Source organism: Anarhichas minor, unplaced genomic scaffold, assembly GCF_050575085.1.
Source record: "Anarhichas minor isolate MPS153535 unplaced genomic scaffold, ASM5057508v1 ptg000024l, whole genome shotgun sequence".
Taxonomy (NCBI): Eukaryota; Metazoa; Chordata; class Actinopteri; order Perciformes; family Anarhichadidae; genus Anarhichas; species Anarhichas minor.
Genome location: NW_027466470.1, coordinates 7,958,302 through 7,975,651, shown reverse-complemented (window position 1 = coordinate 7,975,651; position 17,350 = coordinate 7,958,302). Strand labels below are relative to the sequence as shown.

The 17,350-nt window shown below is 40.3% G+C and overlaps 1 protein-coding gene across 2 annotated transcripts; it reads left to right on the top strand.

Moving 5' to 3' along the window:
• The first annotated feature begins 621 nt into the window (after positions 1-621).
• On the top strand, positions 622-12,332 carry LOC142956622 (AP-1 complex subunit mu-1). 2 transcript variants are annotated; one of them, XM_076098287.1, is made up of 12 exons: positions 622-819; positions 1,929-2,085; positions 2,213-2,280; positions 2,409-2,539; positions 3,142-3,289; positions 3,505-3,631; positions 3,937-4,076; positions 5,519-5,590; positions 5,888-6,046; positions 6,283-6,408; positions 11,009-11,084; positions 11,493-12,332. In XM_076098287.1, exons 1-12 carry the CDS (start codon positions 778-780, stop codon positions 11,513-11,515), a joined length of 1,269 nt encoding a protein of 422 aa, XP_075954402.1. In that variant the 5' UTR covers positions 622-777; the 3' UTR covers positions 11,516-12,332. The 2 variants fall into 2 exon arrangements, with proteins under 2 accessions (XP_075954402.1, XP_075954401.1); XM_076098286.1 differs by having other exon boundaries at positions 3,934-4,076.
• The last annotated feature ends 5,018 nt before the right edge of the window (positions 12,333-17,350 follow it).

The window sequence follows — 17,350 nt, the reverse complement described above, 5'->3', positions numbered from 1 at the left end:
TTCAAAGAGCGTGTTTACATGGAAGAAATGCAAACTCTGGATTTATAGTGGTCTTGGTAAAATGTAATCTATTTCTGATGTGTGCATTGTGTTCTAAAAATCTGAATAAATGAACATTGTATTTCGCCATGCATATCATCCACGCATTATCTAACAACATTTTACACACACTTTACTACAAAAGATGGTATAAGGACAATTTAATAATATTCTATATCCGAATCCATGTCCATTCCATGTCAATAGAAATGGAATGAGACTAAAACATGGGCACGGGCTTGTAGTTTCTGTCTGTACTGTTGTCAGGTCAACAACAGGAGAACAGGTGACATGTTGCATCCATCAGTGACCTTGTTGCACAGGTTTATACGCAGAAAAACACTTTAAATTGTCACACAAGGCAAAGATAATTTAACATTTACCTGATTTAACCTGATGCACGCTCAATAAAACAATACGTTTTCATGTATTTGTCAGATTTTACGCCTATGTATCAAGATACCAGCCATTATCCCCATCCATTCACAAAGAAATATATCTATTAAATGATTTTGGAACCTCTCTGGAGCACTAACAGTACATCCTCCGGTCCACAGGGGGCGCTCGTCAGGTGCCCGGATGGTGTGACAAACCAAACAGGGAAGGGTGGCTTTCCTCCTTTACAGTATTATGAATGAAAGTCTGTTCTTTGATTTTAGCCCCGAAGTAGTTATTATCAAACGTTATCAATACGCTGCTGATACGGAGCTGAACTAAGCTCGTGTAGATTAGTTCAAGATGTCTGCGAGTGCGGTGTATGTCTTGGATTTAAAAGGAAAGGTAAGATAACGCTACGTTGCTAAACTGGCTTTAGCCTAGCTAGCAGCTCTGCTAACACATTCTTCGCTGACAGATCAGGATGTGGTTTAATCTGCAGTAGAGCAGCTAAGGCGTCGGCATAGGTCGATATGCTATGTCAAGGTTTTGGCCTTTAATTTAAGCCAGTAAAGTGCACAAGGAGGTCAGATTCATGTGATGGTTTAACTGGAAAATATTAGGCCACGTAGCGACAGGAAAACAAACCCGGTGACCAGCTGTTAGCAGCAGGGACATGTCAACGGTTGCCAAAACTCCCTTCACAAGTCTACAGTTTAATTACATACATTTTATGATGTCCCGACAACCTATTTTAACCCTTGTGCGTCTTCTGGTAAATACGGCGTAAACGTGTATTAATCGAGATGCATTTACGTACAGAAAAATCACGTTTGACAGCTGTTTGTTGCTACCACGCACAGATGTTTCAGTTAAAAAAAAAAAAAAGTAACAGGTGCATCAGAGACAAGGCAGCTACTGGTTTGACAAATTGCAATATTGTAAAGATGTTTGCATGTAGATTAAGATGTTGCATCTAGTTTTGTCTGTGCATAAAATAGAGCATTTCATCATAGATGAGTAAAGATGATTACAAATGAATGAACCCATATGACAATATGTTTAATTGACTGTATTATAAACTTCACCCATTGGTAACTGACAACTAACATTTTAATAACTATTCCATTCATAACTATGTATCTATGTAACTATGTATCCTTGAAAGGCTCTCAGCATGACCAACAGTACTCCAGATGTTTTTTGTGATCGAGTTTTGATTGATTTTCAAGTAATGCATTAAAAATTAACCATAAGTTACAATGAAAAACAGGACACAATTTAAGAGGAAATGTATATACACATACATATATATGTACACATACATATATATATATATATATATATATATATATGTTATGCACATATACATACATATACATACACATAGTAATAAATACTAATAGTAAATAAAAAATGTATAAATAAAGTACTGTAAAATAGTACTGCAGATGTTGCTAACATTCAGTAGGATCGATTTTGCGTGCTAAACAAATACTATCTTTTCCTTTCAGGTCCTCGTGTGCCGAAATTACCGGGGAGATGTGGACATGTCGGAGATCGAGCACTTCATGACCCTTCTGATGGACAAAGAGGAGGAGGGGACCCTCTCTCCAATCCTGGCCCATGGGGGAGTTCGTTTCATGTGGATCAAACACAATAACCTCTACTGTATCCTTCACTCTGTGTTATTGTACTTAACCAGCTGGTCAACATTTGGTATTGTGTCTCTTGTGCCGCTGTGGTGCTTGTATTTTTTAACTCTTGTAGCTAAAGTTCTTAACACACATCACATCAGTGGTTGCAACATCCAAGAAAAATGCTAGCGTCTCGCTGGTCTTCTCCTTCTTGTACAAAATTGTCCAGGTAGGACTGAACTCTTTGCCACTGTCTACAGCAGAATTGGATAGTAAACAACACTAACGAAGCCGTATATACTTGATGTTTATAGTGACGGACAAATAGGAATATAAAACAGAAGTTGTGTTTTTCAGGTTTTTTCAGAGTATTTCAAAGAATTGGAGGAAGAAAGCATCAGAGATAACTTTGTCATCATATACGAGCTGATGGATGAGCTGATGGATTTTGGCTATCCTCAGACTACCGACAGCAAAATTCTTCAGGAGTGAGTTTCTTCTTCTTTAGTCTCACTGCAGTTAACTTTATGTACGTTCTTTACAGGTGCAACTAATGAGTACTCCCATCCATAAAATATAAATATTCTGGCAATGAAAAAAGCTTTTGAGAAGCTTTAATGTTTGTTATTTCTACCTGATAATCAACTTTAGTGATTTTATGACATTGTCATTGTTGGTTTTTCTAAGTGCTAATATTCAGAGTGACATTTCCTCCTGTTTTTACCAATCAGTTTAGCACACGGAGATTAAACCAGCTGTTTGATTTAACGTTTTTTATGCATTGGTTGTTGTGTTCATCAGGTTTCACGGATTGTCATTTCTATAAGTCAAAGTGAGTTTAGTGTCCTCACCGTAAAGTACTGCATATGACCGTTTAAACTTACGTGACTTGTCTGTGCTTGCTGCAGACATGTAGTAAGCTCACTCTGGATTTCCCCCGAGTGTCGTGAGGAAGGACAATCAGACAATCCTCCCTAAGTAACCATAACTCTGCTCGTCTTTGATGCTTACGGGAACCCGCCTCCGCATACAGTTGATTTTCCCTTTCCTCTGTTTTGCCTCTGTGTTTACATTTTTTTTTGTCTTTCAGATACATAACCCAGGAGGGGCACAAACTAGACACTGGCGCCCCGCGACCCCCCGCCACTGTCACCAATGCTGTCTCCTGGAGGTCAGAGGGCATCAAGTACAGGAAGAATGAGGTCTTCCTGGACGTCATTGAGTCAGTCAACCTCCTGGTAGGAACTCCTTGTTTTAGAAGCGCTGTGTTGCTCAAGGAATTCCAGTCACAGTGCTTGTAAACTTCCTCCCTGTGTGCGTCACAACATTAGCTATCTGAACTTGCTATATTTTCTGTGGGCTGCTGTGAGAGCTCTCTTTAAAGCTCTCTTTAAATGGCTCATGCTTTCTATGATGGCGTTCTCTGTAACACTTTTATTGCTCTACTTTTCAGGTTAGTGCCAATGGTAATGTTCTACGTAGTGAGATCGTTGGCTCCATTAAGATGCGTGTCTTCCTGTCTGGAATGCCTGAGTTGCGGCTTGGCCTTAACGACAAGGTTCTGTTTGAAAACACTGGAAGTGAGTCATCTCTTCGAACAGACTTTGGTTATTTTCTGTGAACACACGATTCGAGCTGGGTGAGGAGCTGCCTGATGGACGATGTGATGATAATACATTTCCCTTTCAAACTATACAAGTGTGAAAATTAGACTATTCTTCCTGGCGCTCATATCTGTCACCTCATACTTATCAGAAAAACCCTAAAAGTTATCTACAAATGCAATTTGACCTCGGCCTGATTTATACCAGTTCATGCAGTGCAGGTACACTTGTGTTTCTCTTTTTTTTCTTTTCATTTCATCTCTTGTTTTTTCATGGAGGAGGAAAGAGTAAATCCGTAGAGCTGGAAGATGTGAAGTTTCACCAGTGTGTCCGTCTGTCTCGCTTTGAGAACGACCGCACCATCTCCTTCATTCCTCCCGATGGAGAGTTTGAGCTCATGTCCTACCGCCTCAACACTCACGTGAGTACTGTAGATCTATCAGCAGGGTCTGGTGGTCCGATAGACTGACCCCTAACAGGAGGAAGGGTGTCAAATGTACGCCTGCCAAGCACCAAATCCCACCGCACTTGCTGGTAATTTTCTGAGATGATATCATTTTTTTGTTCCTTGGGTTCCAGTAGCCTTTTTGATTTTGCATGTTGCATGCATGTTGTCCTCACAGCATATCAGCCGATGAATCCGCTGTAGGAATTACAGGCAGACAATGTATTTGGAATCATAATTAAGCAGCCCACCACAATAAATCCTGGTGCTCGTAACGGCCAGTCTCCCCCTAGTTGCAAGTTAATATTTACAAAACTGTAAATCCTAGAGATAGCTTGAAGGCTTATATTTAGCAAAGGTGTTTACAACAACTTCTTTGGGAGGCACAGTCGGTAAGCTAATATTTAAGTGACGGGATTTTGACCAAACCAAACCAACATTTGCTCAAATGAGGCTAAATTGCTTCATCATCAACCGAACCAAGAGTATTTCAAATACCAAAAACATAATCCGTGGAGAATCGTATGGGAGGAGGACAGGGGGAGGATTTAGGAACTCACTTAAGGTTAAGAAAATGTAAAGTGACATTAAATTCTCAATACAAGTTTCACAATAGAATTGCCAGTAAGCTTGTGAGAAAGGAAGTAGCACAGTGGAGCAGAGGTCCCTCCAGTTGTAGCTACTAGGGGTCAAACTTGAGACTTCTAGAGTGGCACGTTACTCAATCATACCTGTCATACCTCCTCCTTCCCCAAATTCACCCCAATTTCATGATTGAGTTGTGGTAGAAAAGGAATGAACACAACAAGTTAAAAGTTGCATATTCCTTCACTAAAAGTATCGCTCAGTGTGTATCTTGGTCTCAAATAAAAGAAAGACTCAAATAGGGGATCAAGATTGTTTTCATGTTCAAACATTTTGTGCCTCATTATCTTCTGATCAGCTGATATATTTTTATCATATATTTTTTAAACTCCCTAATATCTGCCTCAAGAATGTAGCATCTGCCGGGCTATATACTGTATATATGTTTAATATGAAGCATGTTGCATAACGACACAGGGTGGTAAGTACCCCCTCCTTCCCCCCCAAGTTTTGCGCAATCTGTGTCTTTCCCTTGATTTCCTCTGCGACACTGATTTCACACAGCACTGATTTCACACAATGCAAAGTTTGAGTATATGACATTTTTGTTGTTTTTGTTGGTAGTAAATATATGTATGACTACAAATGCATGTCCTATTCTTAAACGTTTAATGTTGGTTCTTGTTGCAGTAATATCTGCTATCCACCAGGTGGTGACTGTGTCACATGTTGTTATTTAAGCGGACATGTATGTTCAGTGTAATAGAGCCTGTTCAAGATGAATTTGATAGTGGGGTAAATGTTTTTTTTTTTTTTTTTAAATTATTTCTCAGGTGAAGCCCTTAATCTGGATTGAATCTGTCATCGAGAAGCACTCCCACAGCCGGATCGAGTACATGATCAAGGTAGGTCACCTTTGCACTCGTCATTCATAGCAACATTCTTGTTGTCAAATCTGGTTCCCATGGTTTGTTCTTAAAGTAAAAAGTAAGAAAGAAACATTTGATTTGACGGTAATGCAGTTCAGCCCGACTCAAAGTATGTGAACCATCACATCAGGGTACCGAATTGATTTTAAGGGACTTAGTTGTTGCTTATGTTGTGTATCTAGTTTTCATGTGCGGCAAACCGCATTTAATACAGTCATCAAGCTTTGGTTTGATGGCTGTTAAAACTGGACCTGCTTGTTTTTCTCGTCTCAGGCGAAGAGTCAGTTCAAAAGGCGCTCCACAGCCAACAACGTGGAGATCCACATTCCTGTGCCAACGGACGCTGACTCACCCAAATTCAAGACCACAGTGGGGAGCGTGAAGTGGGTGCCCGAGAACAGCGAGATCGTCTGGTCAATCAAGTCCTTCCCTGTGAGCATGAATCCTGCCTCATGAGTTATCGTGCAGATGTTAAAAAGGGATTGCGTGATCCTACGTTTGGGTTTTAAATAATGCTGCAAGATGTTGTGTTGCAGTTTGCTTGTGTTTCTCAACTGACTCTTGTTATGGTGGGTTAGTTCTGTGCTATAGATAATGTTTATAATAACTTAGCAGTAGAATATCAAGTCTGTTTTGTATGAATAATTCTGTGTTGTGACTTCTCACAGGGTGGAAAGGAGTATTTGATGCGCGCCCACTTCGGTCTGCCGAGTGTAGAGGCTGAAGACAAGGAGGGGAAGCCACCGATTAGTGTCAAGTTTGAGATCCCATACTTCACCACCTCAGGCATCCAGGTACTCAAACAGTATTACATTACATTACAGTCATTTAGCAGACGCTTTTATCCAAAGCGACTTACAATTCAGATTCTATCTATCACATTTCTACACCGTAGGCACAGCTACGGGGTTCATTTTGGGGTTAAGTGTCTTGCTCAAGGACACATCGACATGCGACTAGCAGAGCCAGAGCCGGGGATCGAACCGCCGACCCTCTGATTGAAGGACGGCCCTGCTATCCATTTAGCCAAGTTTTAATTTACAAAAACAGGGTGTTTGTCACAGGAAAATACACTAAATCTATTTACAGTTCGAACTGTGTTTATCATTCCTATAAACACAGTTCCTGGTTCAAGCAAATCCCGCAGTTTATCTGCACCTGCTGTCTGATTATCCAGTGTACATGCGTGCGTAGTCCACATATCTTGCGGTGCTCGGTTGTTTCCCTGTAACCCTGGATTCAGAATTTACTGTACAGAGCAACGTCTCTCGTATAAACTCTCTCTCTCTAGAGCAGGAATTCAAACAATTCATATTTGACCTGTTTTTGGCCAGAGGGGGCAGTACGGGAGCACTGTTAAACTGTGAGACTCTTTTTGTGGTAGAGAAAATGTCTACAGTTGAACAAACCAGAGAGCAACTGCTCATCGACTTGGACTGAGCCCTCTGCCCTCATGTTAATCACAGTGATAGAAAATGTCATTCTTAGTTGCAGGTGAGTGGATTCATTGGAATTTGATTCTGACCACAGACTTACACAGATGGGCTAAACTCACTGTATAATCCCAGTTGTCCTGTGATTATATGTGTAGCATTACAGCAACACAAACCTGTGTTTCTCCAGGTCTGGATGTGAGGAAACAATGGCAACTTGACAAACTCCATTTGAAAATAGACGTTTTCCACAAGGATTTACATTATTCCACTTCAGTGTTAAATCAACCAGATCTCAACTCGCACTGTGCTTCATCGTCTAAAAGCCATAACTTTTGAATTTGAATATTTTCAACTGAACCAGAAGTTGTAAAATACCGGCGCATTCATTTAAATGCTGGTTTTCTAAAGACATGGGACAAGTTATCAATGCCACTGTTGTTCAGAGCTTTAATGTGATTAGATCTTTATTGAGCAGTAATTCTTTCTTAAAACAGTATTTCCTTCAGACTGTATATAAACGTCCTGTTCAAAATATTACTTTTATAGCAATCTTATTTTTAATATTAAGCTCTTTGATCAAGCTCAGCTGGTGTGGGTCCTGAATCTCTCCTTCTTACACTTGTATCTACTTCTTGACTTTTAACATTGCTTTCTGTTTGAATCAAATTAAAAGAGCTGAGTGGTCATATTTTCCAGCTTCTCCACATTTCCTATGATAGTCAATAAAACCGTATTAAAGCTGTGTGGACATTATGCAGCCCACTCGGAAACAAGAAGCTTGAGCCCACGATAATTGAAATATGTGATACTTTTAATTGGGGTGGTTTTGGCAGTACAAGAATGCTCGCCATTTTCCAAGGTAATTTGGCAGCTGAAATAGGTAATCTTCTTTTCCGTCCTTCCTTTCACATCTTTGCCAATCCACAAATGAACAGATGTTTGAATGAAAGGAGGCGCATCAAGTCATTGTGCAGCGACAAAACAGGTGTTGAGATGCTTTGCATATCCATGAAATAGAGATGGGGATAGAGATTACTCCTTTGGTGTTTATGGCTTTAATTGTTAATGTTATTTATAAAAATGATTGTCCAAGGTATTTTTCAACGCTTTTATGATCACAAGCAGAAAAAAACAACAGCAATGTTCCTTTGGGCTCTAACAAAAGACTTTTTTTTTTTGTTTTTCAACGTGCATTGATGGTAAACGTGTACTTTATTTACAGTGAAAGTGCAGTTTCAATAATCCACACTTCTTTTTATGGACCATAGCAATGTGTAAAATATGTTACACACAACATACGCATGAAACATTGAATAAGTCAAATAAAAAAGTAACTAAATGTAATAGAAAAACAACCAGAAGTCAGATAATACACAGTGCAACTAGATCAGACTTGCTCATCTGTTTGGTTGATGGATCCTCTTTTTGCGGTGTTCTACAAACCATTGTTGGCTTGTATTCAAACACAATCTATATTTATATACAGTGTGTGTATATATATAATAAATGCCCGAAAAATATTCACTTAAACTAATTTAGAATATGAAATTGACCATATTCACAATTAATGATCAGAAAACTTTGTATTTCGAGGCAACAATTCTTAGCAGTACTACCTTAACTATAATTGGACATCTCAACTGATTGATTGAGCAATTTTGTTTTTGTTTAATTGCAAAAAGTGACCTGTTGAGTTATTAATTTACATAAGCCTGGAGCTAAACTTAATAAAAGCAAAGGACTAGTTTTGAAAACCGCCGTGCACCCTGGGGATATTGTTTGTTAGTTTTTGTTCTTTTTTGCGGGGGGGGGGGCTAACATACTTGAACATACTTTAACTGAGTGCTAAATGGTTTTTAGGGTCATTTTTTTCAAGAAGACATGACATGTCAACTACATAACCGAAACTTGTTTGAGAAGTTAAGGGCGATTTAGGACTCAGTCTACAATATTGGTGCTTTAGTTGTAGCAGTTTACCAGTTCCCAAAATTGTTGAACCAAAAGCCTAAAAACGCCTTGCTCAGCGTTTGCAATCACACTGTGGTGCGCCCACCACCTCAAAGGCAACTTATGAAGAGCCATATTCCCATCGAACTCTTGTGTCCGGCCAGTAACCTTTTCCTTATTACAGGGCAACAGCAGACTGGGTCTCAGACTCTAATGCTGCCAGGAGCACCGCTCTCTACGTGTGAGAAGAGGCTGTGAAGCTTAATTAGACACGTGTAAATATCTAAGCATGAGAAAGTTCCTCTTAACTCTACCACTAAGTGTATGGGAGAGCACATGTGAAGTGTGTATGATGCACGTAACTGCACCTTATAAATTTAACTAGAAATGGAGTAATCCCACACTTTGGCCGAGTGGCAATAACGGCAGAAGTGTCGCTACGTTTTTAAATCTCCCGTCTTTAGGTGATGCTGAGGGAACGTTGGCAGATGCATTTTGGGCCATAGCTTCTACCAAAAGCCTGATAGATCCAGACCACACATGTAGTCTGTACTTACCAAACGAGATACAACAAACATCCTCCTTTTCCCTTCTCATCTTTCAACCCATAATGATATTTTGCGGAGGATTGCTTTTGATGCCGTTTTGCTGACTGCGTACCCACGGTCAGACCGACTGCATGTTTGGCTGCTGGGGTTCAGGGAGAAGTGCTGTGCTGGGCAGACTCGGTGATCCCGCGTCCATGTGTTTGTCGTCATGCGTCTGGTGTCCGAGGCGCTCTCTCTCTCTGTCTCTCTCTCGTTCTCTCTCCGTCTATCTGACCTCACTGTGTAGTGGAAGGTAATAACAAGGCGGCCTTACCAGAGGCCCGCCGCCACTCGACCCACAAATTCCAAAGTCTGTCCAGCTTTTGGCCGGGAACGGGCATGATGGAGACATGGCATGGCAACGTCTCCCAGAGAGGAGCCATGTCAGGCCTTTAGGTGACCGCTCTCATCCCTGCTAATTGTGAGAGGACAGAACAGAATGTTTTTTTTTTTTTTTTTTTTTTGCAGAAGGGTTTGTGTGAAACTTATTACTTCTGTAATATGTGTAATAGCAGTGACAGATACTCATTGCTACCACAAGATGAATTGATATACCACACAGAAGTGAATTCTCAATGTCATTGTGGTTGAATTGTGATATAAATGATATCCATAATGCATGTAAAGTCATATTTCATAATTTATGAAGAAAAAACGATCAATCATGTTCAGTGATGGACGCGATGGCATGGTATTTTTAGAGTGTTTTCTTGAAAAATCAGCTCTGTTGTAACACTGGTCTGGTGAAATATCAGTTAATGGCTTGTGAAAGTTGTATCTTGATAGTGCTGATGTGCATTTTTTTTTTTTTCCCTCACAGGCCTCAAAAATTACAGTTATGTAAATGAACTTAGTTTCCCTTGAAAGCTGTTCTGTATCTGCTTCCCTTCTCACAGTGTGACTCATACTACTACTTCCTCATCATCAACACTGCTCTTACTACAACTTGCAGCTCGCTAAAAGCTTAAATGAGTACTCCACTTAAAATGTGCGAATACTTGCTGTAGGTTTGAAAGGAGGCTCTGAGAAGTTTGTAGCTTTGCTCCTTTGCAGATGACGTAGGCACAACCGAGACTCAAAAATCAAAATACTGTTTAAAAATATTCATAAGAACTTCTCAAACCATAATGCACTTCACCACTCTCTATGTGCGCTATGTTACAAACAATACCAGTGAATGCTGGGATGGACTCCAGCCTGCAATGAGACCCTGCACAGGTTCAATTCAGACTGTGAAAATGTTAAAGAATAGGTAGTTTTAGCTTCTAGAAAAATAACTATGTTGTGTTACTGGTTAGACTATAACACAGCAACTTACAGCAATGTCTGCGATGATGTGCAAACCCAAAAACTGTTCATATCAAAGAATTCAGAGTTGGAAAAATTGTTGGCAAAAGTCGTTCAACTTTGTTTTCCCTCAACAGGTGCGTTACCTGAAGATCATTGAGAAGAGCGGGTATCAGGCCCTGCCGTGGGTGCGCTACATCACCCAAAATGGAGGTAGGTTATGATTTCACTAATACTTGTGCAGAGTGCCCGTATCTGCAGCTCTTAGGCAACAGTTGGGCAATGCAGTGCAATGTGGTGGGAACCAGCCTTGAACTGATGCAGTTCTATGAAAAAGGGGATACAGTGTAGAACATGAGGCAATGTGGCAACGTCCTGCGAAATGTGAGAAAGTGAACTTTTTTTCTGTCGAGCTTCCCCGATCTTCATACCGAAATTTCGAGCGTTGCACATGTTGGTCTTTTTGCTAATGTTGCCACTAATTGCCAAACATCCTTATCTCATTTCCTTTGTATTCCATTCATTCTGGGTGGAAAGCATCAGCTGCCTCCACTTGATTTCTCTCTGATTCTCTCTTTTTCATTTGTCCATTTGATTACATTTTATCCATTTCCTCCTCAGATTACCAGCTCCGGACCCAGTAGGCAGCGCCTCAGCCGGCAGTGGGCAGGTGGAAATCAGAGGGGGCGGCGTGGAGCCGCTAATGCGCTATCGATGGCAGGTGTCAGTCATGAGACCAGAGGACTGTCTTTTTCTTTAGTTTTTGTATCTGTTGAAGTTATACTGATTTCTGATCAATGCAAATATTAGTTGGGGCCTTCAGTTAGGTAAGGTTATCAAATAAAAAGTAATTTTGTTTTATTACTGTGTGGCTCCTAATGTGAGCGAGGCCAAGGATAGCAGGAGCAATGTTTACATCCAACACACATAGCGCAGAGATGTATACAATCGTATCACAATGGGTCAAATGGTTTAAAAGAGTATGTTACATTTCTCATTTAAAGTTACTGTAATCACATCCTCGCAGGTTAATAACAAACTCTCCGGTTAGTCTGAGTAGGATCTTTTTTTATATGAAGCTGCTTTGTTCTGCCACAATTCCTATTTGTTGATTATGTGTATATATTTGTTACATGTTGATGAACTTCAGTGTTATTTGTTTGCTAATTGTAAATTGAAAAGCAAAGTTATCGCTCTTTTTTTTTTTCTTTGTAGTTTTATCACCTGTGATGCCATTGCTACATGCCAGAGCATTGCCCTCTCGGCTCCATGGCTGTTGTGCTTTTCATCAGTTTGACTCCTCTGACATTCAGCTTTGCAGAAAACATGAAGTTTAAGTCGCACGATAAAATGAATACCAATTGAAAAGCCCTCTTTTCCAACCCGACACTCGTTTCCCTTTTCCCCGTCTGTAACCACACACCTTTTAAATCATTAAATGTCTATTTAGAGAAAACCGTTCCACCGGCTCCCTGCGTCATTTTGTTTGTGACATCAGCGCAGTCATTACGGTGAGCTGACAAAGCGTCATCTGCAGCCACCTGTCCCACAGACCAATGAGGAATGCTGAATGGAGGGGAAAACTCTGCAGAGCAGGGGGGGGGGGGGGGGGGTGGTTTCCTGTATCAGGCTTGTGGGCGTAGTTGGTTCTTTCCACCCCGTCCTGGAGGTCTTTTCAAACAGTGCGACCCTTAATACCCAGGGCCCGTGATATCATAGGCAATTGAGCGCCAGCACTCTGTAAACACACAGGAGAGCAGGGAAGGATGTGACTCAAGCTGTGGTCAACGTTCACAGACATGCTGGAGAAGAGAAACGTAGGATGGACCAGCACAGACTAGCTATTGTTCGTGCCAAGCCAGACTGCAGTGGTCCTGCATGAGGTCATTCCTTAAGTTTGTCCTGTAAGATGACTGTGATACTTTTAAGTCATGTGACTCAAAGCAGGTGCTGATGGTCCACGTCACCATAACCTATCATTTTTTAACTTGTCACATGATGGACTTAATTCTATCATCGGTGTTTTTTCTTCTTCATTTAATTCTTCTAAAAAGCACCTGTTTCTGTTGAAACACCTACAGAGCAGGTGTTCCTTGTCTGTGAATGAAATGTGACTCACTTTTTAAAAGAGAGAAAGCTATGTTATTTGGCAGTCAGTGTTCTCGATAGTCATCAAGTGTTAACCCGCATGTAACCGAAACATGAAGGCTGCTAATGTTATGTTCTTATCTTCAGCTATTTAGATGTTCTTTTCCCCACCAGCAGCACATCAACTTTTTTTTCTGAGATAAAGTCTCAAATATTACAGTAACATGTCAACCAGCATTTTCCTGTCGTACTTGAGACCGTGTGAGAAAAGAAGTCGGCAAATCTGCTGAATTTGGAGATAAGCAAAGTGAGTTCATTGAGCTTTTTGCAGACTTGCAGACCTGATCTCTTGAGTGAGCGCCCGCATCAGAGTGCAGTTTGGCATGTGAATGCTTCTCCTATCAGTGATCTGAATGAGGCTGGTAACAACACCTAGTCAGACCAGATTGAATTTTATCTCGTCTACATCAACCTCTTAACAGTCTGATGTTAGGAGAACTTTGGGTCTGGATCAAATACAGACATTTTTAAAGGATTGTGTATTCAACAACTACATGATCATTTAAGATTCTCTAACTTAAAATCCCCGCAGCACAGCTGTTGGTAGAACAAACTTACTCCTCTCCCTCGCTGGAACAGTCTCTGTGATACTTGGCAGAGCATGTGAATATACTATTTGGCGCATGATGAGAACGTTGCCTTCATGAGGCAAATCCAACCTCTGGGGAGTCAGGGGAGACGCCTCATGTTGCAAGGTTGCTTACAGAAGTTACAGGAAAACATGAGTATCCTTTTTATGTTCACAAATATTTAACATAAACTATCTTATCTAACATTAACCGCAGGGTTGTAATATGTTTCTCAGAAGCACAGGGTCGTCATTTTTGTTAAAATGGTGTGAGATTATGAAAAAAGCTAATCATCATAAGCAGAAGAATTCTTTACTCAGGTAAAAGTAGCAATGCGGCCATATAAATATACACTATTACAAGATAAAGTCCTGCATTCACAATGCTATTTAAGTTCATGTTTGATCAGCAAAATGTACTTAAAGTATCACACGTAAAATCACTCATTATTCAGCAGAATAGCTTATTTCAGTGTTATATGATCATGTATTAAATTATTAAATATAATTATTTCACCTACTTTATATACAGTGTTTATTTAATCAACTTATCATACTTTTTGTATCTAAAAAAAAATGTAATGCAAAAAAACCGATCTTTCTTTTTAGCAGAAACAGAAGTTAAGTTGAGCCTTTACTTGGAAGTGCAATATTTAAGTAAATACACTTCGTTTGATTCCGCCACTGTATATTTTAAATGTTTTTGTTGAATGTAAAGTACTGTGATTGTAAACAAATTGAAAATAATCTGAAATTAGGAGCTGGGGAATAAGGAATTAGTATAAATTAATTGAAAAAAGCTTTCTTTGGATCCTGCCATTTTCAATTTTACACAGACCTTTTAAAAAAATAGTCAGAAGCTTCTGTCAATGCACTGTATTTTATCATTTGATGGTATTTTAAATGACAACATTGGCGTTAACTTAACTTCATTAGCTCTGGGATTCATAGTTTGGTTTTGCTTTTAAAATAATCACAGTAATGTCTAGGAAATAAAGTGGTTTTGCATTAACTTTAGGGTTAAATAAGTCAAATGTACCTTTAACCTGCAAAATATATGAACCCTGTGACACCTACAGCACAACTAGGCGAACAGGTAAATGAGATCTAGCTTCACCTTTCCTCTCGTGGAGTTATTTGGTTGCCGTGCCAACATGCCATTGTTACTGATTTTATAGCAGAGGCCTCACCGTAGTTATTGTCAATGGAAAATAACTATAGTTACTCAACAGTGTGACGAAGCAACAGGTAGAGGTCTGACAGCGTGTCGACTTCAAACACAGGTGTGCCACGAGGAACCCCGTGTTTACCCACACACGGAACCCCGGCGCCTAGCAACCGAGGGAAATCCTCTCGTGTCGCATCAGGACTGTGATCCCGGGCGTGACGTCAAAACACGTCGTTCCCCTCTCAGGCACGCAAAGTGCCCCTATAATCACCGGTGCGGAGCGTCTCACCCTCCGTTGTGAAATACAAATACTTGAGTCACGGTGAGACAGTAACTGGAGAAAAGGTATTTCTCTCGGCGAGGGACTTCCTCCCACAGAAACCTGAAATAATTGTTAGACTTGAATAACATCAGGAGCTCAGTGTGTGTGGTCCGGGCTGGCTTTGCAGTAGGGTATTCCTCGAGTGTGGGGAAATTTCCATCGTCCAGACTGTAGAACAATATTGGTCTAAAGAGCGCATAGCTGAGTGTTCAACATAGCTGGCCTTGAAACACTATTGTTAACCCTCGGTGCCTCCAGGCCACACATCGCTGACAGATACAGACCGGTGCAGGACTTCATTTTAGGTCAGTTACTCATAGTGTCACAAGGTGAAAGTGCACATCCGGGTGAACATATGGCACCGTTGTTATATTTACCTACCATTAAGAGCTCTCATATAACAAGTGTTTTGTTATGTCTTTGCCTTGGAAACTGACTCATCAGCAGTGAGGTCCAAAGTCTGAAAGATCAGCAAGTACAGTAAAGCACGTACAACCTTATTATCAACCATACTATCAACCTCATTTCACAACACACAGACCGTATTATTATGGACTACCAGAGCAATGCATCACAAAGTGGGGGTCGGACCCCCAAAGTGGTCCAAAGATTAATCACATAGGTCAGCAGATGTTTAAAATAAATGTTAGACATTTTGTGAAATGCTCTTATTCACTTTCTTACAGATTAAGATTACAAGATCAAGATCACTCTCATGTCTTGTGGTTTCGAAACTAATTAGCATAACCTGTGAGTAATACATTTGAACTGCTCACAACTCATGGCCATAAACTGTGATGAGGGATCACAAGTAGACACTTCGAGGCTGCAACTAACGATTATTTTCTCGATAAATTGTTTGGGTAATAAAATGTCCATTAAAATATCCCAGAGCCCATTGTGAGGGTCTTTAAAATCGCTTGTTGTGTCACATGAAACAGAAAAATGCAGAAAATGCCTACAATTGAAAGGCTGGAACCAGCAAATGTATGGCATTTATGGCTTAATCTGACTTTTTATTCAGCCTAAATTTCAGAGTTCTGTTTTGTTATATTCCTGGAAAACTACCCTGGATACCGCCATGGCATCCAAAACAAAAAAGGCACTCACCGCTCGCTGTCAGCGGATCGCTGTTTGTTTTGTCAGTTAGTAAATGTCTCCTCCTTTTACACTTATCCAAACTGAATGTCAATACAAGAGGCATAGCTTTCTAAATATGCCCCCGGTCGTTCTTTCTCTCTATATTTACATGCTTGTCTTTCCTCTGTGCTGTGGAGTTACAGTGCCACGACATGCCCAACGCTGCTGAAGGATTATGTGAAAATTACATATCTATAATGACGGTTCTGTACAACCTGAGGCAAAATATACAGGCCAGTTTGAATCATGTTTTTCCTTTTGAAAACTGTCTGTAATGGCGAGTAAACAACCCCCCACTAAACACATATAGATGTGTCCGGCTTGTATGACAAGGAAGTTGTCTTGGAGAAAAAAAGACGTCTTCCTTTATCAAATACATAAAAAGAGAAGAAGCACCTAGTGTGTTCACATAGCACTGGGCATCATTTATGTATTATTATAAAGGAGGAAGTCTTTCACTCTTCTCTGTCGCCGAACAAAACAGTCAAAATTAATGTTGCTGGAGGCAGAATGCTGATTGAGAAGTCCTTTCTTGTAGCACAATAGATGGTGGAATCCTTGTCTGTCCTCTTTGAGAAAGCACAGGACACCTGGCTGTTAGATGTAAGTTCAAAGGCCGGTAGGAGCTTTCAGTAACCTTCTGTTCTTCTTTTATATTTGGATAAAGAAAGACAAGTGCACAGTGGACACAAAGACACCTTGCAATCTGGATAATGACAATTGCAGACCTTCAGCAGCACCACAGAGGACTAACCTCTACTCCCTGTCCTTCAAATTGCTTTTTTTAACCAGCTACAAATCTACATCTGGATATTATCTGGACAGTAACAGCTGTAATAAACATTGACACACTCATCACAAACCACCTAATTCACTTAGATTGTCCATAAGAGCGCCTTTTGGTTTCGCTCCCTGCTACTGAAAATATTTGTGTTCGCTGCTGTTGGACATTTGATAGGCCTTGGACGGCGTCTAACATACTTTCTGCTGTCTTAATGCCGGCCTGTTGCACCAAATGGTATTTTAGCACAAGTGCATGGCAACAGCAAAACAAAGAGGCACAAAATGAATTCTTTGGCCGACCACTTTTTGAATTACTGATCATGTAAAAACCCGCTGTGGCTCCCAGATTG